Source organism: Notolepis coatsorum, assembly GCF_963971535.1.
Source record: "Notolepis coatsorum genome assembly, chromosome: 14".
NCBI classification, from domain to species: domain Eukaryota; kingdom Metazoa; phylum Chordata; class Actinopteri; order Aulopiformes; family Paralepididae; genus Notolepis; species Notolepis coatsorum.
This window is the reverse complement of record NC_140178.1, coordinates 16,371,765-16,394,829: the sequence shown is the minus strand read 5'-3', so window position 1 is coordinate 16,394,829 and position 23,065 is coordinate 16,371,765. Positions and strand designations below refer to the sequence as shown.

The 23,065-nt window shown below is 42.4% G+C and overlaps 3 protein-coding genes across 20 annotated transcripts in view; all 3 read left to right on the top strand.

Annotated features, from left to right (window-relative positions):
- btr02 (bloodthirsty-related gene family, member 2) overlaps window positions 1-4,256 on the top strand; it is a 12,879-nt gene extending 8,623 nt beyond the window's left edge. Inside the window, exons 5-8 of the mRNA XM_084328246.1 lie at window positions 103-262; window positions 1,381-1,407; window positions 1,535-3,138; window positions 4,025-4,256. Of these exons, the coding sequence (XP_084184372.1) occupies window positions 103-262; window positions 1,381-1,407; window positions 1,535-2,079 (732 nt within the window). The 3' untranslated portion in view covers window positions 2,080-3,138; window positions 4,025-4,256. The remainder of the gene's footprint in view (window positions 1-102; window positions 263-1,380; window positions 1,408-1,534; window positions 3,139-4,024) is intronic.
- Window positions 4,257-4,268: 12 nt separating this feature from the next.
- cldnk (claudin k) lies at window positions 4,269-4,916 on the top strand (the record flags this gene model as incomplete). Its single annotated transcript, XM_084329021.1, has 1 exon — window positions 4,269-4,916. One exon carries the CDS (start codon window positions 4,269-4,271, stop codon window positions 4,914-4,916), a length of 648 nt encoding a protein of 215 aa, XP_084185147.1.
- Window positions 4,917-8,282: 3,366 nt separating this feature from the next.
- The window catches only part of hgs (hepatocyte growth factor-regulated tyrosine kinase substrate), a 41,418-nt gene continuing 26,635 nt past the window's right edge, over window positions 8,283-23,065 (top strand). For 13 of the 18 annotated variants that reach the window (XM_084328410.1, XM_084328408.1, XM_084328407.1 and 10 more), the window contains exons 1-6: window positions 8,283-8,424; window positions 11,414-11,498; window positions 11,626-11,701; window positions 16,532-16,624; window positions 22,236-22,356; window positions 22,678-22,730. In XM_084328410.1, the coding sequence (XP_084184536.1) occupies window positions 8,388-8,424; window positions 11,414-11,498; window positions 11,626-11,701; window positions 16,532-16,624; window positions 22,236-22,356; window positions 22,678-22,730 (465 nt within the window). In that variant the 5' untranslated portion in view covers window positions 8,283-8,387. The remainder of the gene's footprint in view (window positions 8,425-11,413; window positions 11,499-11,625; window positions 11,702-16,531; window positions 16,625-22,235; window positions 22,357-22,677; window positions 22,731-23,065) is intronic. The other 5 variants (XM_084328406.1, XM_084328420.1, XM_084328411.1 and 2 more) reach the window with 1 other exon arrangement.

Below are 23,065 nucleotides of genomic sequence, written 5' to 3'. Positions count from 1 at the left end.
ATACATATGTTTATTATGGACCATCTAACTTAAGTGTAGCTGTTACCTTGGTATTAACTCAAATAAACAACAAACATTTCCCTCCTTTTTTCCGTTACACAGAGCCTCAGCACCATGTCCCTCGCGTCCTTATGCCCCGCTGACCTGAAGGACTGGTCCAAGGTTACCATGGAGACGGACCCTTGCCTCGGGCTCACCAGAAGAGTGCTGTCAGACCTGATGGATAAGATTAAGCGAGAGGTCAAGAGGCTCTCAAAATCTGGTCAGTGATGTAATGTTTTTTTTCTTTTTTTACATGACCTACCTTATATAATACGCACGACAGTTTAAAGTGATATTTTGGCGTTCTAGCACGGTTTCAGCAAACATTGAACGAATCCATTATTTGAGCCGTAAACACCTTAAAATTGGGTTTTTACATGAATGAAAACCGTTCACACCACTTGTTAATGACGGTAATCGTTTTTTTTAGCTGTATTAAGCAATGTCACTGCTTTAATCAGTTCAGTTCAGTTCAGTTCAGAGTTTTTATTTGCCACATGGAATCATACAATCAGACCACCCGCATTTCATTGTATACCTGTATGCCGTGACAATTAAAACTCTTGACTTGACTTGACTTGACTTGAGTTTCTTCATTACACAATCATAAATATCATTCCATGGACAAAAGGAGCAGGAAGAAGAATAAATATTATAGTTACCTGCCCCTTATTCCTAAACTAAACAAGTATTTACTTAATGGTCGGCGTACAACCTAATTTACACAAATAATTATTTATACCATTATACAAGAAACACACAATCTACAGTTAAACAAGAAAACATTTTATAATAATAATAATAAAGAATAAAGAATAAAATAAAGAGAGAAAAGAAAATTAAAAAAGAAATCTCACTATTCAGATCACATTTGATTTTCATACTGACTGAATTTTTTTTTTTATAATTTTTTTTGAATTGATGAACACTATTACATCCCTTAAGCTCGCTATGGAGAGAATTCCACAACTTTACACCAATAACTGAAGGACACATCTGTTTAAGTGTGGTACGTGCAAACTGATGTTTAAAATTGTATTTTCTCCTACTAAACTCACTTTCTAAATGAAAAAGATTTTGTAGTTTTTCTGGCAGTGTATTATTTCTTGCCCTAAACATAATTAACATTGTTTGAAACTTAACCATGTCTTCAAGTTTAATTATTCTAGATTTAATAAATAATGTATTTGTGTGTTCTCGATAACTCACTTTATGTGTGATTCTTACAGCCCTCTTCTGTAGTATATATAATGGTTTTATATTGGTCCCATAAGTATTCCCCCACTGTGTGTTCTCCCTTTGATGTAAACATTCACTCTTCAACCCTCTCCTTCGCAGAGCTTAAGAGAATACAGAAATACACAGGTATGTATTTTTAATGTCTGCACAGAAACAGACCTGCAGGGTCATTCATTTAAAGCTCAGTCTTAGATCTATATTCTTGTCTAATCCGACACACTGACCTCCTTCCCTCTCTCTCTTCCGGTCCTAGTGGGGATCAACCTGAGTCCCAAGACGGCCCACGCTTCCCTCTCCGTCTCGGAGGACAGGAAGCAGGTGAGGCACACCGACAAGCTCCAGGAAGTGCCGGACAACCCCAAGAGGTTCGACCGCGTGGCCAACGTCCTAGGCAGGGAGACCTTTGCCGCCGGGAGGTACCACTGGGAGGTGGAGGTGGGCGAGAAGGTGGAGTGGAACCTGGGCGTGTCCAGCAAGTCCAGCAACCGGAAGGGCAAGTTCACCATGTGCCCCGCCAACGGTTTCTGGACCCTGAGTCTGAGGAGCGGCGGGCAGTACTTCGCCAACACGTCCCCCGCCACCGCGCTGGCTCTGGAGCAGAGACCCAAGAGGGTGGGCGTGTTCCTGGACTACACAGAGGGCCACGTGGGCTTCTACTGCATGGACACCGGCGTCCACATTCACACCTTCGTGGACACCTTCACGGACAGGCTCCATTCCTTCTTCAGCCCCGGGCGTCTGCACGGGGGCAAGAACGCCGCCCCTTTGATCATCACCTCGAGCTCTTGCAGCATCTGAGCCTCCATAGGAGTCGCATTGTGTGCTCTCACCTTCAATATACGGGGATGTATATTCGCTATTCTCCTATTTGGGTCTTCGCTAGCCTATCTGTCTTGTTAACCTTAACCCGAGGTTCCTGAAGCCTTTTTTTTTGCCTGGTGCTCAAACTCACCCTGGGACCCAACATTATAATTGTCCTGGGAACCCAGGCATATGGTGCGATGTTGGTCACAAACCATTTAAGAAACTCTGCTGTAAAATAGTTATTTATCTTCTGTTATAAACATACAAACATAATCTCTATTTAAATTGTTTTATTTCCCTGTCACAACTGTGGAAATAGAAGAGGTTGCGTAAGGCAAGGAACCACACAGAGAACCCACTGGACTCTCTCCTCACGGAGGGGGAACCGCCAGTTGAACCCATAAAATGACTGTAAACCAGACAGGAGAGAAGTGGAGATGAAAAGAAAATGTCGCACATGAAGGAACAAGAGAGTAAAAGATGAAAAAGAGGAGAGAATGGGTCGTTGGGTCTGATGAATGGTGAGGGTGTGGGGAGTGACAGAGGTGGAGAAGTGGCGGAGGGAGGGAGGGCACAGCGGGGAAAACAGCGGGCCATTGTGCTCGTACACCAGGCACTGGGAGACACACTCAGACACATTCACGCATTCACACACTGACACGGACGCGCGGACACACACACACAAGCGCGTGCTTCTGCCCACTGCCGTTACAGAGACTCGCGCTGGCATCCCGGAGGGCAAGCCCCTCTTCTCCAGTCCAGTCTAGTCTAGTCCAGGGTGTCGAAGGCTGATCGCCCCGTCTCCCCGCTTCAGGTTCACCTGACTCTTCTGAGACGGCTTAGAGATCCTTGACTCTGCTCCGTCTCCAGCCTCGAACCCCTCGCGGACCGAGCAGAACTCTCTCAGGAAGGGTTCCCCCCCCACAGGCAGGATCGACCGCGCGGCTCCAGAACGACACCGTACTGAACCCGGAGGACTGCTGAACCGGTGCTGGTGCTGTGGGCCATCTTCATGAGCAGCGGTGTGGGAGTCCAGAGCACTCTTCGTCTAAGGTAACCACCATGGTCTACGTTTCACTATCTATGTATTGATCTATTGATTTTTAACCATTACAAAAACACAATAATCTAAAAATAAAACCACCAACATTTTTTAAAACTGCAAAAACAGCAACAACTAGACAGATAAATAAACAACTTCACCTCAAGGTCAAGGATACAAATGTGTGCTGATATAGTTGATGATGTCTTTTTGTTCTCACCTTATTCTGTTGTGCCAAATATTTACAGTATGAAGTGTTTTCATTAAGGACATTAGAGGTTTTATGGTGCGTATAGCGTTGCCCGACGTTCTCATCTCAATGTCAAACTCATTGAGGTGTGTTCCCTCCAACTCCTGACGGGGGCGGTTTCGCCGCGCGTTTAGCGTCCGGCGTTCCGCGGTACGGATCAGATTGTATACGCGGTTGACCTGAGGGCAGAGAGATGGCACGATTCACAGTACTGGTTAAAGACGGGGACGCGGAGACAAACAGACACAGGTCCTCCTGCATGGGCCCACTCCACAAGCGTCCATGAAAGCTGCTTGTGTTCAGAATCTCATGTTTTTCTGAGATAATCCACTCGCCCGGCCAGGCGTACTGTACTGGTGGCTCGACACCCACAGCTGTGTCAAAGAGAGCCATTCTCTTCTGCTCTTCAGTGGAATCCACTAAACATGGGCCTCCCAGTCCGTTTCCAAATATTTATGATAAACATAAACTCTGTGAGCCTTTTGATTCTATACTAATGCTATGCTAATCTTGCTAAATTGCAACCAGGCAGTGCATTATTTATATTTACTGCTATTGTTATTACTACGGTCTTCTGTGCTATTCGTATGTCGACGAACATGTATTCAAACGGGTGGTTATTATAACTTTCATTGTTTCTATTTCAGGATAGCTTCCCTTGTCTGCCCTGAGCTGACCTCCACCACGTCTTCGCCCCAATCCCAGAAGGTCCAAGCGGCGGAACCCCGGACATTCCCAGTTATTTAGACTTGCCCTGGCTTCACCACGTCGCTTCCTGAGGACTACAGCTGTGCCTCGTGCGACAAAGAGAGAGAGAGAGAGAGAGAGACTGACGTATTAAAGTAGCCCAAAAAAACGAACCCCATCGATCCCTGAGAGCACCTCATCGCCATGGCGACAACGGGAATGCAGCTGCTGGGCCTGGTGATGTCCATCGTGGGCTGGCTGGGGGGCCTCATGGTGTGCACCATGCCCCTGTGGCGCGTGACGGCCTTCATCGGCAACAACATCGTGACGGCCCAGATCATCTGGGAGGGCCTGTGGATGACCTGCATCGTGCAGAGCACGGGCCAGATCCAGTGCAAGGTGTACGACAGCCTGCTGGCCCTGCCCAGCGACATGCAGGCGGCCCGGGGCCTCACGGTGTTCTCCATCCTGCTCTGCGGCCTGGCGCTGGCCCTGGGGGTCGTGGGGGTCAAGTGCACCAAGTGCATCGGCATCAACAGCCTGAAGGCGCGCGTCTCCCGCATCTCCGGCGCCGTCTTCGCCCTCGCGGGCTTCCTCTACCTGGTGCCCATCTGTTGGACTGCCCACTCCATTATCAGGGACTTCTACGACCCGCACGTGGCCGCCCCGCACAAGCGCGAGCTTGGCCCGGCCCTGTACATGGGCTGGGGGGCGTCGTCCCTGCTCCTCATCGGCGGCTCCCTGCTGTACGCCGGGTCAAGTCCCCCGGGCATGCCGGGCTCTCCCAACTTCAGCAGCGGAGACAGCAGTCCCCGCAGGGCACCGGCCTCACAGGTCAAAGGTTACGTCTGAACGCCCCCCCCCCCCCCCCCCCCCCCCCCCCTTAAACCCACCAAGTCCCCGCCGATTCCCACCACCGAACCGATGAAATTTGAAAAACCTTTTTTTTTTTTCTTCTTCTCATTCTCTCCCTCGATATTATTGCTCCGTGTAATTCTTTGATATTTAATGTTATTCCGCGTCGCTTTGTTTTTCTTTGAAAAGCTGCGGGAAGCTATGATGAGAAATTTGAACTCCTTTTGTTATATCATACCACCCTGTGTCCTCCGATAACCTTTCTCTCTGTCTGTCAGTGTCAAAAACCCAATAAAATCTTCAGTCTTCCAATTCCTCCCCTGGAGAAAAAAACTGAGTGTATTCATGTTTTTTTTTGGGTTTTTTTTGTCAATAGAAATACAAACTCTCGAGAATCTGGTCACTTTCCACTGCACTTCTTACTGCACAGAGCAAAAGCCTTTGTCTCAGCTTTGTTTATGTGAACACCCCTCTGAGTGGCGTTGACTAGAAGAGAACAATAGAACAATGAAGACGTGTGTACGTTTGTGTTTTGTGTGTGTGTGTGTGTGTGTGTGTGTGTGTGTGTGTGTGTGTGTGTGTGTGTGTGTGAGAGTTGTCTTTCACCCAGCGAGTCGTTCTAGATCTCCCATCTCTACTGAGGGCTGAAGGCAAAATACAATATCTTCATCTTAAAACCAAATAACCTTGTTATCCTTCCATGGATTATTTAGCAGAGACAGGATCAGTCAAACATTAGCCAAGCGCTTAGGCTCAACACGACCTTCTCCTCCATTACTGGATAACAATGGAAGGCAATGTAAAATGTCCATAAGATCCTACTGTAGGTCAACTCCCCAAACTGCTGATTCAGTAGATTATTAAATCTGGAAAAAAAATGAAAGAAAGAAATGCACACAGATGTCCATTCAAGTGCCTGCATGTGTGTGATTGTGTAAGCGTGTAATGTGGGATGCCCCAAGCCTCAGTATGAGAGCGTATCTTTATTCATAAGACATTGTTGAGATCCCTCAGATTCTACGCAATATCACATTGATTTGAACAGCCATGTATTACAGCAACATTATCATAACAATACGCCACTGAATAAGTATTACAGTCCCACTGAGCAATCTTTCATCTATTAGACGACTAAAAGACGTTTAGTCTAGGCTAAAGTCTGGCTACATTTGGTTTAAAAGTGAAAGTTTAGTAGACGTCTAGATAACACCTAGCCGTTGTTTGGTGGGCTATATCTAGCCTTGACATAGCCGGACATTGAGAAATTGCAATTCAAAATTATTTTAGCGCAATATATGGACTTCAGGACACATTTACAGTAATTTGTGATATAAACATGTAATAATTAATTAAACTGCTTGGTGCTATAGAAGCCAAAACCGACCTATTGGAAGTTGTATTGTTTATGGTAATGGTATTGTATTTATGTTTTGAATATTAGGGGCACACCAAGGGGCACATCACTTCTTAGTATAATAGGCACTGTAATTAGAGTAATGTTATGCACCTGCTGAGAGAATTTCTTTTCCCTACCGGAGCAATAGGGAAGACGCAAACTGTTCTGTTCTCAACCATTATTTTCTTTGGATAATAAACCTTACAAACTACATCACCCGCAGCCTGGACATTCAACTCTGTCAACATCCACAACTTCTTTTGTTACCCGAGTAGAAGAAATCTGAGTAGGTGCATCGTGGCGCATTGTAAATTTATTAGGGAATGACAAGAGGCCACTACAGGTGCATTTATATAGCGCTTTTATCCAAAGTGCTTTAAAATATTGTTCCTCACATTCACCCATTTGCTCACACATTTACACACCGATGGCGGAGGCAACCATGCAAGGTGCCAACCTGCTTATCGGGATCAATTATGGGTTACTTGCTCATGGACACTTCGACGCGCTGCCTGGGAGGAGCAAGAATCGAACTGGGAACCTTCTGATTACCAGACAACCGCTCTACCTCCTGAGCCACTGTCACCACTACAGAAAGTGGTCTATATTTAGCCGGACATATTATGGGCTATATGATAGCCTCAATGTTGAAATCGGGGTCTACCGCTTACTGGTGTGACACTCAAGACATTTCACAATGTCTTTTGTCAAATCCATCATCTTGCACGTTGGACACACCACCACGCCACTGCCTGCTCATCCGCCATGCAGTAAAATGGTAAATTGTCTCAAAACGGTGATGGCATACTTGGCTCCCTTCCTCTCTACACACTCCATTCTCGGCATCAGCCGAGGGTAGAGCAACACAATGCCACAGTATAGAACATCAGGACTACAATAGCCTAACAATGGAGAGCAGTGTTCCAAGTGCTAGGTAGTGACTCATGTATGACCTAAGAAGGACTAGAACAATGTTAGCAGTGACAGATACAGAGCAAGGAAATTGTAGGTACTATTCAGGTACCATGACCCGTGAATTTTCCCAGAGGGGATTAATAAAGGAACATTGTATCTTATCATGTAAATCAATGACCAGGCAATATCCTACGATAGCACAATAGGGTCTGTGTACTAGTCTAGGTCTATATCATGTCCCTAATAGCAACTCATTAAACCTTGTATAGGTGTAACAATAAAATTAAATTATGAAAATGCTATTTTATTGCCTATATTTATGTCTTTCTACTATTACCCTGCCCATGCTGCTATAGGACGCCCGAATTTCCGCAAGGCGATCAATAAAGTAATATCTTGTCTTAAAAATCTGAAAATGGTGATAAAATATTTCTTGATTCATTAAACTGTATTAGATTACAATGTGGTTGATATTTTTAAGTGCACTGTTTATAGAAGGCTGTTTGTTAATAAATACATATTTTATTTATTATTTATTTATTATATTTTATAATATATACTGTTATATACATATATATGTATTCACGTCATGAATGATACTGTGAACCTTATAGATCCAAAATATTGCTCATTCATATCTATCAGTAGAACATTAACGCCAGAGGGGGCAAAAGTCACCACCTCCACGCGAAGCAGGAAGCAGTTTACAGCTGGAGGCGTGATTACGAAACCAAGCCGTATTTCTCGGAGACGCTCTTTGATTGGCCGACGCCTGTTTCTACACTGGTTAAGCTTAGGCACTCTTTCGAAGTTGGTTAAGGTTAGAGTTTGTCTTAGAGCATGGCGATAGAACGCCAGGTAGTTTGCAGACTGTTTGGCGTGGAAATGGGCAAAGACACAGACAGCTCGTCACGGATTGGGCAAACGCGTCAGTGGCCAATCAGAGAGCGTCTCCGAGAAATGCGGCTAGGTTTGGTAATCACGCAGCTAGACCACGCCCTCCTCCACGGGAAGCAGGAAGCAGTTTACAGCTGGAGAGCTAGTTGGCTAAAGCCAAAGCTAAGCTCAGCGGTGGAAGAAAATAACAGTCCGGCTTCACCAAAAAAAAACACCGACATCATCAGCTATTTGTTTTAGCAAGAGACTGTGAATCAGTCATGGGGAAAGGTGGAGGCACGTTTGAGAGGCTTCTGGGTAAGATAATGAAGTATTATGCCGTATTAATCTCGTATTGATGATCGATGTTTCCCCCTGTATTGTTTTGACAGACAGGGCTGTGGCTCTCAGGCCAGCTAGCTAAACGAGCTAACCGTAGCTAGCCCCGACTGCTAACGTTAACCATTGTTTTGGAGGCCTACGTTTTTATCAAGCTGACAGGATAGAGCACGCAGCGTCGTTAATATGAGATCTAGTTATTGATGATGAACCTTTTTTGTTTTATGTATTATTATGATCTATTCCGTTTAGCTAGCGTTAGCTATTAGCTACGTTTAGTGACGTGAGTCTTCCTAGTCGTGTTGTTGTTGGCCACACTGACTCAACCAACTGAAACCAGGCCACTTATTTTGGTTACAAAACCATTTTGTTCACATTATCTGAGGTAACTAGACGTGGTTGTGTTGTTTAGCGAGGCAATCGTCTAGTTGTAAACAAATAGCAGTGACCTGACACGAAGGGGTCTGTGCATATTATTTAGCGTTTTATTAAATAACGTTGCGGAACAAGGCTAGTTAACGTTAGTAATTGAGGTGAAGGGTCATCATCGATCAGGGACCAGGACCAGGTGGTTTAGCCTTTTCTCCATCGACTTCCATTGGACACAACTTAAGAAACACGCCGAACTTCACCTCTACATCATCATCACCCTCCTGTCACTCTATCTATGCCTGTGTTTTCGAGGGACTGGACAAAATACATTCTGTGTTTGAGTCACTATGAATTGAAAATGGGGGACCCTGATGTAAACAAGACGAAAGTCTTTCTCTGGTCTGCATCCCCTTAACAATTGTGTGTATTGAGCCGTACTGTATTCTTGTACCCATGCTGCAATCTGTTAATAAAAGTTTTCATTAATTCATTCAGTATTCTGATGGAAAGTCCCATTTAAGTTTCACTCAAATGTATAGGCTAGATTTAGGGGAAGGGGGTTGCAGGGGACATGTCTCCCTCAATATTGAGAAGAGGTCAATTGCTTGCCCTCAAAATAAAAAAATATATAGCTAATATAAAAGACAACCCCCTCCCCATATCAGGTATAATAAACAAGGGGGTCAAAACATGTATATATCCTTCTTACCTGTAACTATATATTATTAACCAACAATTTCAGACACACCCCTACAACAGGACCGTACCATCTGATCCTTGCAGACGTGCCTCAGTACACCAGAGTGCAGGAAATGAAGTATTTGATGCTCAGAATCCCCCCCCCAATTTTGACACTAAACCTATGCAATTGTTGACGACCATTGGTCTCAGCTTTGTTAGCAGGAAAGACACAATTATTTCATGAGTGATCAAGGGTCACCGACTTCAGACAGTCATCGATTGCAATGGACATGTAACCGAATATTAAATATCATCAATTTATGCCACAAATATTACTTTATTTGGGACAACAAGGGCTGCAATTCCTACACGGTTCACATGGTATGGATGTAAACACCCTCAGATTAAATCTGAAAGTCTGCACATTTACTTCATAGCCATTGTTGTTCCATTTCGAATCGAAGGTGCTGGAGTACAGAGATAAAACATTAAGAAAAAAGGTTCACTGTGTTCTATTGTGTGAATCAGCTTTGGCTAAATCAACAGTTTGATAACCTGTCTTCTCTCCCCCATGCAGTCCAGTACGATAAACAAACATTCATTATGCACTCAATACTGCAGCACCCAAGTTTCAGCACTGTTTGATCGTTGTTACTCAGCTGAAAGAGTTGTACCCTTCCTGTTGACTTGTCATACAGAACTTGTAAGTCGCTTTGGATAAAAGCGTCAGCTAAATGACAAAATGTAAATGTAAATTATATGAATTTATCTAAGTAAGCGGATATTGTGATATAGCAATTTAGAAGAAAATCTGTCTTATGATATGTATTGTTTTGCATTTCTTCCCTTAGTATATATAATATATCACGTGTGTGTTGCAGTGTGTGGAACCTTCTGCTTAAGACACAAACTTGGGCAATGCAATCCTTGAGCTAATAATTTCAATTAGCCTAGTAGCTGCTCATATTAGGTCTAGGCATACACACTTATGACATGACTTGGATACCGGGCAGATGTTTTCTATACCTAAGCTGCTGCACTATAGTCGTTTTCTAGCCTGGTTTAGATACTGGACAGATGCTTTCTAGACCTAAGCTGCTGCACTATAGTTGTTTTCTATAGCCTAGTTTAGATACTGCCGGACAGATGTTTTCTATATCGAAGCTAAGCAGCTGGTCTATAGTCGTTTTCTATAGCCTGGTTTGGATACCAGACAGATGTTTTCTAGACCTAAGCTGCTGGACTATAGTAGTTTTCTATAGTCTGGTTTGGATACCAGACAGATGTGTTCTAGACCTAAGCTGCGGGACTATATTTGTTTTCTATAGCCTGGTTTAGATACTATACCTATGTTTTCTAGACCTAAGCTGCTGGACTATAGTAGTTTTCTATAGCCTGGTTCAGATACTAGACAGATGTGTTCTAGACCTAAGCTGCTGGACTATAGTAGTTTTCTATAGCCTGGTTCAGAAGACCTATGTTTTCTAGACCTAAGCTGCCAGACTAGTAGTTTTCTATAGCCTGGTTTGGATACCATACCAGAGTCACCAGACGGATGTGTTCTAGACCTAAGCTGCAGGACTATATTTGTTTTCTATAGCCTGGTTTAGATACTAGACCTATGTGTTCTAGACCTAAGCTGCTGGACTATAGTAGTTTTCTATAGCCTGGTTCAGATACTAGACAGATGTGTTCTAGACCTAAGCTGCTGGACTATAGTAGTTTTCTATAGCCTGGTTCAGATACTAGACAGATGTTTTCTAGACCTAAGCTGCTGGACTATAGTCGTTTTCTATAGCCTGGTTTGGATACCAACCAGACAGATGTGTTCTAGACCTAAGCTGCTGGACTATAGTCGTTTTCTATAGCCTGGTTCAGATACTAGACCTAAGCTTTGCCTCTACCTCCCCTACAGATAAAGCCACCAGTCAGCTGCTCCTGGAGACAGACTGGGAGTCCATCCTGCAGATCTGCGATCTGATCCGACAGGGAGACACTCAGTGAGTCGACACGTCCACGTCTCTCACCCACACTGCTGTACCTAAAATCGCCTTCAAGGTTCAAAATATTGTACATTATATATTTTTTTATTTGACTGAAAACATTGTTACCTTTCTCCCCCTGCAGAGCGAAACATGCTATCGGTGCCATTAAGAAGAAGCTCAGTGACAAGAATCCACACGTTGCCCTGTATGCACTCGAGGTAAGAGGTTGATATGATATGATGTTCAGGCTAATTGTGCATCAGCTCTCGACAAAAAACACTAATCCGGTTAGTGTTAGTAACTCAGTAACTCGTTATCTACATTGATAATAATTACATTATTCTGTTTCTGTCAGGAGTCACTCATGTCATTAGTTTAACCATTTATCATAATGCAGAATGAATGACAATGGTGGAATGAACTTCCCAACACAGTTAGGACAGCCGAATCCCGACCAATCTTTCGCTGTTGACTAAAAACACAAAAAAATGACCTTCTTACTGTCCTATACTACCATGCACTCCTACTATACTAATGTCTTATATCTATGCACTCAATACTGCAGCACCCAAGTTTCAGCACTGTTTGATGAACATTGTTACTCAGCTGAAAGAGTTGTACCCTTCCTGCTAACTCGTCGTACAGAACTTGTAATTAGCTTTGGATAAAAAAAGTGGCTAAGCGTTGAGAGTAGACTATTGGCTAATGTACTTATTTTCTTTCATAAAGTTAATCAAACACAAACACCAACATTTATTTTTCAGAATATTACTTACAGGTCAGATCTCTATCCACATTCCACCAGAGCGGCCAGTAGTAGGCAGATGATCTTGCCCAGACCAAGAACTAATAGCCTAAAGAAAACTATTCTGTATAGGGCCATTGGCTTCTGGTCTGGAACTGTCTTCCCAACCGTCTTCGTTTAATCACATGTATAGCAAGTTTCAAAAAGAAGATCAAATCCCATCTACAAAATAGAATCAATAATTAATCATTTTAATTTCATAAATTTGAGCTATTACTGTTATTTCTGTTTGTTTAGAGTTTTTGTTTGTACGTTTGTTTTCGAACTGTTTATTATTTCTGTTTGTTTTGAGTTTTTGTTTGTATGTTTGTTTTCAAACTGTTTATTTTTTCTTTTCCCAGCATTTTAATCACTTAGTTGCCCTATTTCTGTAACATTTTCATTTTCATTGGACTATTGATGTCATGATGTTGATGTTTGTGCCAATGTGGCTGTAATGTTTTGTTATTTGTCAAGGACCCCAGGAAGACTAGCTAGTCGCCTAGGCGGCAGCTAATTGGGATCCTTTTAATAAAATAAAATCAGCTAAATGACTAAATGGAATTACGGCTAGTCTTGGCGGCGTGGTTCTGCTCTTAGGGGAGCTCCCCGCTCACACAGAAGATGAAGCCTAACGGCGTACGAAAACTGAACTGCCGATGAGTCCCCCATAAGGAATGTTAACCTACAGAGTACAACACACAAGTACAGGGCTTTCTGAGACAAGAAGATAGATACAAGTTTTCTTCTAGGCACCTCTCCCGAAGGCTAACCGGCCATATACGCTTCCATTCATTGTGCTAAGCTAGGCTAACATGCAGCCAGATAGCTTTCTACTGAATGCACAGAGAGGAAACTGGTATCTATCTTCTTGTCTCTCTCTGGAGAAGACTGTAAGCTAATTTCCCAAAATGAGTGTTCCTTTAACGTTGAACACAAAAACAAACACACACACACACACACACACACACAGTGGAACAGAGGACAGAGCAATCACGTACTAGACAATGAAGTGTCTGTTTCTAAACTGGGCCCAAGCTTTCACTGCAAACAAAATAAATATATGTATGGCACGTGGCACTGGCACATTGTCAATATATGTATGGCATGTGGCACTGGCACGTTGTCAATATATGTATGCTTTGCGCACGCACAAATTGATTCAAGATTCAAGAGGTTTATTTATCACATACATGCCAATGATACCAGGGCATACAGTGAAATGCGGGTGGCCATGCTCGCTTCGATTGTGCAAGAATATAATAGTAAATAAAATAAGTAGAGGATAATAATAAGACATAAAATAGACATGATAAAATAGACATGTTAACACTTTCAGTGCCCATGACGTCATATCACGTTTTATCAGCCCAATGCCTGAATGCCCACGACGTTTATTAGCGTTTAATTTTTTTATTAGCGATCTGAATTCATATGTTAGCGTTGGATCAATAAAAGCGATCGATATTTGGAATGGCGATCAGGAATTGGAATAATGAAATGAAAATGAATGAAATGAAAAAAAAAATGACTTTTTGTGTATTCTAGAATATTCCAGTAAAGGGCGATTATCACGGAATCTTTATATTTCCCTTGAAAACGAGGGCTTTTCAAAATGCTATAAAACGAAAATTAACCGATAAAAATGTTGACTGCAAACAAGTCATTGATAAGCGACAGGCAAATTAGACACAGCCATAATTTAAAACATAGATTAGGCATTTTAACGCTATCATTGAAGTGGGTGGTGGCACTCAAGCACTAAATCGTGCGCCCCCTGCTGGCACTGAAAGTGTTAAAGGTCCTGAGATAAATGCAATACAATGTTGAGCTACGAATTAAAGGCACTGGGTCCTATGTACACTACTATACAATATACAGTTTTACTCTTATGTCCCTATGCTATACTTGCTATTACTAACTACTATACAAGAACCACAACAAGTTCTTTCCTATAATATGGATTCCGGCAGCGTGTGCAGCACAGCACCACTGTTATTTCTATTCAGGGTATACATATTTATTCTTACCGTATATTATATATATAACGACATCTGTTTGTACATACCTGCATATAATCCTTTTTACATATCTGTCGATACTATATCTATATCTGTACATATCCCTTACCTCAGGGTTAGAAAAAAAAAAAAAAATCAAGGGCTTTTTTTGCCCCCCTTAATTGATTTTCGGGGGCTTTTTTTTGTATTTCGGGGGCACAACATTTTTATAATGAAAATTAACATAAAGATTATAAAACATTGTTGACACTTTTTTTTACAGTCTTCGTCCCTATGTTTGATAACGTAATGTTAATGTCTCCATATATAGGGCTCTACGCTAACCTTTTTCCCAAGGAGCACATGTGCTCCTAAATAAAATGTTAATAAATAAAATCTAAATACAAATTTAGGAGCACACAGACATTTAGGAGCACAGTGACAATTGTTCAAGTAACACACACACACACACACGCACACGATGTGTGACATCATGGCTTGGTTTCATGTTTTGAGGTACCTTCAATTATCTGTAAATAATACATACATACTCTATCTAAATAGATTAAATATTATTGTCCCTGAGGGCCAAAAGTTGTGTTGTTGTCTTGATATATCTACAAATAGCAGATGAATAACCGGTTGCCTCTGGATCAATGAATGTCTAATATTGAATAATATTATTAGATATTTTATTTTTAACATCCCTAATTCCAACAGTCAAGAGGCTTGTTTCAAATTGATGAAAAACCCCACACACGCAATGTTTGTGAGTATAGGCTCTGGCCAGATCGATCAATGAAATACGTTGCGCGCTCAGCGCTGTGGAATGAAGGAAATGCGCATCAGGATCGGATTTGGATGTTATTCTTTGGAGTTGTGTTACAAATGGAACGGTCTTTCCCCGCCGAACACAAGTTACTTAACGTTACACAGGTCGCACTATGCAGATGCTTAGCTTGCTAACGTTAAGATAGCAGTGTAATGCTCGATGAGAGCAGAGCGCTCTGTCTGTGTTCGCATCCTCTCAAGTGCCTGTAACACGCAGCGGGCCCCGCCTCCCTCCTTGGAACAAACATTCCACCCAAAAACTGAATTTCAGTCCAGTTTCAATCTGAACTATTAACAGCGGAGCTGTTTTGTAATCTTCACAATCACTCGTCTGTCTCGCACACTGCAAGTAAATGATTTTTCCGGTTTGCACACACACATATTATTAGGGGCAAATACGAGGGAAATGCTCGCACTGTAGAGCATATATATAATTATATATATAATTAGTAAACTGTCGGGGACTTTTTTTGCCCCCCTTAACTGATTTTCGAGGGCATTTGGTCAATTTTCGAGGGCATTTTGCCCCAAGCCCCCGTTAATTTCGAACCCTGCCTTACCTACTCTTACTACTTACGCTGCTGGCCAGTACGACTTACTAGCATAGTGTCTTTATTCCTGTATCACTGTACATATTAATACTACAACTCTGTACTGTACAGTATTACTCAGTAGTACCAATTTATATATTCTATCTAGATCCAGTTTAATCACCTGTACATTGTATATTACTACCGTAATTCCTCTAATAGTAACCGGTATTCAATTAAAAACCGGGTCTCTATTAATGACCGGGTGCGCTGTTGAGCTAAGCAATTATAAGCCGGCCTCCTAATACAAGCCGGGTTTCATGTATATTAGAGGAATTACGGTATTTCCCTCAACGGATTTACCATAGGTAATATATTTTGTTATTGTTGTTATATGCTGGCCTGGCTGTGTAGTAAATACCATATAATGGTATGGTGTTAATGTTTACCAAGAGAGTAAGCCTACCTCAGAATTGTATAAAACGAAGTTATTATTATACCAGTATTGTGATTGCACTATTTTACTTTATTTAACTTTTTTTGACCACCTGTAATTGCACTGTTTACTACCGTATTTCATACAGTACTTGGTTTCAATAAATGAACCCAGTACATTTTACTGGGTTCAAACTGACACAAAATGTTGATTTATTCATTATGATCTGTTTGAAAATTAGAAATATAGGCCTCTCTCTTATACATGCCTCCTCCTAATACAAGCCTGGTATCCGCTACAGTTGAAACAAATACAAGCCGGGGTTACTATTAGAGGAATTACGGTATTACACTTTACTGTTACATTTGCACTCTGGTTGGATGCCAAACCTATTTTCGTTTGTACTGTACTTGTGCTGTATGATGATGACAATACATTTTAATCTAATCTTATCTAACCTGCACCAGGTTCTGGAGTCCGTTGTAAAGAACTGTGGCCAGACGATTCATGACGAGGTGGCCAGTAAAACGACCATGGAGGAACTGAAGGACCTTCTCAAGGTGACCTTTGCTTTCCTGGCCTCTACTCCATTGTGTACCATTTGCATACATTTGCATTAGGGATGGGTGTGAGTAATCGCTTACTTGAGTACTTGCCGTTTCAACTGAACTCACTATCTGAATCAATATATGAAAAAAAAGACTAACCTTCGTACAGTCTTTTATTTACTATTGTAGAGCCTTGCTTTACCTATAAGCCTACTGCAAGGGGCAAGTGGGCTGAGTTGAGTTAGACGCGTGCTTGAAGAATTCAATGTCCAGCGTGCTCGTATAATTTTGGATATGCCAATCCATATATTGACCATTATCCACCAAAAAATATATACGAAATTCTTTTTACAAATAACACTGAACGCCGACCTATACAGCACATCAACACGAACACGGTCAAAAACTGTTTGGCTATTCCCCTTGCACACCTGGGCTCGTCACCCACTGATCAGTATAAATGGGTAACCACCCCCTCCCCTGTGGTGGTTGCCATGGTGACTGATAATGCCACACCTCTGCACCGTGAGTTAAAATAAAACAAAATAACAACTATTATGCACTTTACTACTAAGTAATCTACCTTGACTATATTACTACCTACTATGCTAATATGTCGTCAATGTCAACAATGTTACTTATCCTTAACACTTTCAGTGCCACGGACGACATAACTCGTTTTATTAGCCCCTCCACTGAGTGCCGATGACGACAAATATCGTGTTATTGTTTTATTAGCGATCTGAAATCATATTTCATCAACCGAGTCTCCCGTTGGTACAGCAGCCCCTACAGGAGCTCAGAATGGAAAAAAGCGCCCCCTATCGTCTATCCCTGTGTAACTGCAGGTCAGTCGCTTAGACTGACCTGGGATCTGTAGATATGTAGGGGCGGAGCTAGCTGGTTCCTTGTGCTTGCAAGAAGTCTGATCAACATGGAAGTCATCGCGGGACGGGAATCAGCCTGGAATATATATTTACAGCAGCCAATACTCAATCAATAAGCGTGATCGATATTTGGAGAATTGGAATGATCTTTTTGGAGAACATCTGATCTGAGGTAAGGAATCTATTTTACCAGTCTTGGGATAATCAGTTGTATTTGCTGAGATCTCAGCGTTTGCCCTATGTGTGATGTGTCTGTATGTGCGCGATCGCTGATGAGGAAATAAGAGAATCGATTTTTCAGATCGCCTCTATAGCGTGCATACGTACACATATACTATCGATAATCTAGCGTTTATTTGAAAACTATTCATAAATAGGCCAAAAAATGTCAACGTTTTTGTGTATTCTAGAATATTCCAGTAAATGTCTTATCATGGAATCTTTATATTTTCCTTAAACGAGGGCTTTTCAAAATGCTATAAAACGAAAACGAACCGATAAAAAAACAATCCGCTTCGACAATGTTGACTGGAAAACGAGTCATTGATAAGCGACGGGCAGATTAGACACATAGCCATAATTTAAAACATAGATTAGGCGTTTTTAATGCTAACATTGAAGTGGGTCGCGGCATTCAAGGAGGTTCCGGGGCAGTGTTGTGAATTAACACTTTGAGTGCCACGGGTCCGGTGCCCCGGAACCCTGTTGCGTGCCACCACCCACTTCAATTACAGAGCTCTCATATTTGGGAACGCATAAACTATATCTTAAATTATGGCTATGTGACTGGTAAAATAGATTCCTTACCTCAGATCAAAAGATTATTCCAATTCCTGATTGCCATTCCAAATATCGATCGCGTTTATTGATCCAACGCTGGGTATCCAATCCAGACAGGTGCAGACGGCAGTACCATCCGGAGAGACGATAGGGGGCGGTATTTTCCCTGTTCGAGTTCAGACAGATCCCCACTGGTAACGTGAGGCTAGATTGATGAAAAATGAATGGAAATCGATAATAATAAAAAAAAACAAGATCTCTCGTCGTTGGCACTGAACGGTTGGCATGAACTAACGAGAAATCTCGTTTCGCGGCCACTGGGATCCGTCTAATCTCACTCTATAAGGCCAGCTTATCCTAACAACCTTTCATTGTGCGTGAGGCTGTTTGTAGAGCTAAATCTATACTTTATATTATTGCTATCTGTCCATTGTCATTGTCAATATAAACCGTCCCTTCAATATGCCTTAAATAAAAAAAAATGTCATCAATACGTTCCCATTTTATAGCGTTGTGAATATGAACGTTATACCGCAATGTTCTGGGGTATATCCTGGAAGGCGAGATACAGGGCGCTAAGCTAATAACGTTAAATCGAATGGCGTTTCGGCTATACACAAGCTAGAGCTAAAACTCAAAATGCATATTATCGGTATCATGGTCCACCATGAATGCATGAAGGGGGGGGGGGTGTCGTTTCTGATTATTGATTACCAATAACGGCATTAGCCTCATTCGCTGATCGGCTGGTTGGCTATCAAAGCAAGGCCTGATCAGCATGTAATTTACGTGAAAAAGCTCTTACCGTGGGTCGGTTGGATCCCAAAAAGGATTTCCCAGTTATCGATCGTCATCTGGTAGATCAATATGTCCATTGGCTGATGCTATATTCCTTTACTGCATACTGAATTCAGCGTCCCAAAAAGTATTCCAGGCTACATGCTACAGGCATAGCTTCAGGCTAACAAAAAAGTCCACCCATGATGAAAAAAAACAAAACACCGGTCTGTAACACTGCACTACGAGGATCTGGCCAGAAATTCACTTTTCCGAATCCCAAGAGTAGGGTAAATCTGCAGTGCCGCTCGGTGACATTGAGTAGGATATTACAATGGAATAAAAGCCAAAACAACCGTAACACGTATATATACGTGGTTGGCCCTCAAGTGTTGGATCCGAAACACGTATATATACGTGGTTGGCCACGAATGTGTTAACTGCCAGAGTTGTACCCTTCCTGCTGACTTGTTGTACAGGACTTGTAAGTTGCTTTGGATAAAAGCGTTAGCTAAATTACTCAAATGTAAAAATGTGAAACTCTTGGTTTTTGAGGGTACTCAATTTCCTTTGGGTTACCACCAAATCCGTCCCCCCAAAGTGCTTGTTTGTGCCAATGAAACAGAAAACGTTGAAATCCCGCGGGGTTGTTGCAGGAAGTTTTGGAGTGTGGATCGTCCACTTTAACGTAAAAAGTTTGCTAGCTTAGGCCTAACAAAAATAATGGTTTGGTTCTGGTTGCCGACCGACCCTGCCGATTTAGGTGCGACCCAATTTATTTTATGAGTTTTTTTTTTTACAATAAAGTTTCATAAAAATCTTAGTCAAACCTTTAGTATTATGGATATTAAACATGCTGGCAGAGTACATGCATCCATGTTGTCGTGAACATTTTAATTAAATAAAGAAATTCCCTATCCATAGTGGGAAGAGATAAAATAATTTTTTTTAATTAAATAAATTCCCTACCTACTCATGGCCTTAAAGGGGAACTCCAACATTTTGGGAAATTAGCTTATTTAACATCTTCCCTGGAGTTAGACAAGAAGATACATACCTTTTTTGTCTCTGTGCGTGCATTTTAGCTTTGGGAATAGACGCTCTGTTAGCATAGCTTAGCTTCATCACTGGAAGTGAGGCAGGACAGTAGCCTTACAGTGCCTTACAGTGTATTGCAAGGTCCGACATTGACCAAATTTGATATGCATGACCTTGGTGGGCTCTAGGTCAACTCCTGAAAAGGGGGTCAATGTCAGACCTTGCAATCAAAAGTTAGGGGGCGCACAGAAATTATGGCAAGGGTTATTAGCCCCCTAACTTTTGATTGCAAAGTCTGACATTGACCCCCTTTTCAGGAGTTGACCTAGAGCCCACCAAGGTCATGCATATCAAGTTTGGTCAATGTCAGACCTTGCAATACACTGTAAGGCACTGTAAGGCTACTGTCCTGCCTCACTTCCAGTGATGAAGCTAAGCTATGCTAACGGAGCGTCTATTCCCAAAGCTAAAATGCACGCACAGAGACAAAAAAGGTATGTATCTTCTTGTCTAACTCCAGGGAAGATGTTAAATAAGCTAATTTCCCAAAATGTTGGAGTTCCCCTTTAACTGACAACCAACAGGAACCAAACAATATATTTTTTTTATGCCTTAGCGTTATCTAAAAGATAAAAACAGCGGTTTGTATTTGTGCATTTCCTAATTGTGCCAACAACATGTCGCCCACTTTGCGTAGCATTCATAGACTAGTATTGCTACGGACATGCCGTTCCATGAGTGGAGGTAATTATTCCAAATGGTAATCGACTGTTTTGACTGACTATACGCATTATGTGCATTATGTCCGCGGAGCAAGACATAAAATCTATAGCGTTTGTGACTCCGTGCGATATCTTGTTATTGCTTCTGCCATGCGCTTCAAGATGCATTGTAATCTTTTCCCCCCTAAACAATTACTCAAGCACTACTCAAGTAATTCATGCGAGTACTCGATCTGGGAAAACATTACTTGTGTCCATCCCTAATTTGCATAAGCTTTAACCTTTTTATTTAAAAAATATAATCACCACCAGTATCCTTCCTTTGTTAGGACTGTTGTGGAATGTGGTGGTGGCATTTATCCAAGGATAAGAGTAACACTTCCCCTTTCGCCCCAAGAACAAAGTAATTAATGCCAGAATTCTTTTTTTTTTTTTTTTTTTGGTCTTTTTCCCCCTCCATTTTCCTCCGATTTTCTCCCCATCCCAATGTTAGTCGTATGCCAATTCCCAGTCCCTTCCTGGTCGCTGCGCTTTACCCCCTACAGTCAGATCATATGGGAGAGTGGAGGCTACCACGTGCTTCCTCCGACACACGTCCAGCCAATCACCGCTTCTTTTCACCTGGCAGCGCGGATTCTCACTGAGAGGGCGTAGCGTGTGGGAGGACCACACTATCCCCCTCACGTCCAATCCGCGCTTAGCAGGCGCCCCGACCGAACTGTAGGAGTCGCTGTTTACAACGACCTGGACCCACCCCGCCAGCTTCTCCCACCCTCTGATACAGCCAATCGTATCAGTGCAGACGGCCAGCCAAGCTGGTGACAACCCCGGAGCTGTGAGCTGGATTCGAACAGAAATTAGCTTCATTATTAACAATGTAATTAGGGATGTCCCGATCGTACCGCACAGTGCCGATCAACTGATCACTGCATATTTTAATTGATCGGTATCGGCTATATTAAGGCAGATCAATTTCAGATCATTTTCTCTCTCTCCCTCTCTCTCTCTCTCTCTCTCTCTCTCTCTCTCTCTCTCTCTCTCTCTAGCATTGATAATCACTTACTGCTGCCGTCAGACAGTGACCGGATTAAAGTATGAGTTAGCACTATTTGATTGGACGGTCGCTTTCATGTGATGCAGGCTCAGGCAACTCATGCCAGTTTCCACTTCCTGGTGATGATGTCACTGCTCGGTCACATGCTGTTGTGTCAGACAGACCAAAGCAAGGGACTTCCCACCTCCATGCCCCTCTAGAGGAGAGGATACAACAAGCATGTTATTACAGCAAACCCAACCAGTCCCTAGAAATGTAGACATACAAGTAGGACTTGAAAAATACCTTGCATTGCAGTTTATTTTCTTTGGGAGGTAAACATAATTTTGTTATTCACTGAGCTGTACACCGCTTGCCCCCTGAAGCAGACGGAGCCTAATGTCAGGAACAAGATCCTGTATCTGATCCAGGCCTGGGCCCACGCCTTCCGCAACGAGCCCAAGTACAAGGTGGTCCAGGACACCTACCAGATCATGAAGGTGGAGGGTGAGTGGCCATGTTTACACACATCACGAGTCACGACATCACATGTTCTTCTGAATTCCCCCTTTTTAAGACGAGATAAGATAAGATGCTTTGAGGTGGGGAGTTGTTGTTGAACACAAGTAACTAGGTTGAGACTGTCTGTGACACACATTTGGTCACAGAAATATCGCTTAACATGTTGGAAAAGTAATGGAATTTGATTGATACGTGTAGGAATTACCCCCGGTGTAAGATGTTGCATAGATGCAATAAGTTTCAGCAGTAGAGGCGTTTCAGCAGTAGAGACGTTTCATTCACAGTGTATTTTGTTTGTTACCACAGGTCACGTGTTTCCAGAGTTTAAGGAGAGCGATGCCATGTTTGCTGCTGAGAGAGTGAGATTATTTTCTTTCTTTCTCTCATATCATCTCATCTAAGTAAGTATTTTGGATAAGATGAGATGAGATATTCCTTTATTGATCCTCTTGGGGGAATGTGGACATCGTAGCAGGAGGGGTGAGGGGAGGTACAGGTATGGCCAGGGCGCGTCTATTCTTATCCTAACGGATTTATGCTTCCGCGTTCTGCGATCTGATTGGCCACTGACGTACGCTAGTTTTGCCCCCGGTAAGTTATCTACGCCAGTTACGCCCAGCTTGCGCCTGCATTATCCAATTCATCTTTGAAATGAATCATTCCAGCAAAGTAGGCTTCTATTATTCGAATTACT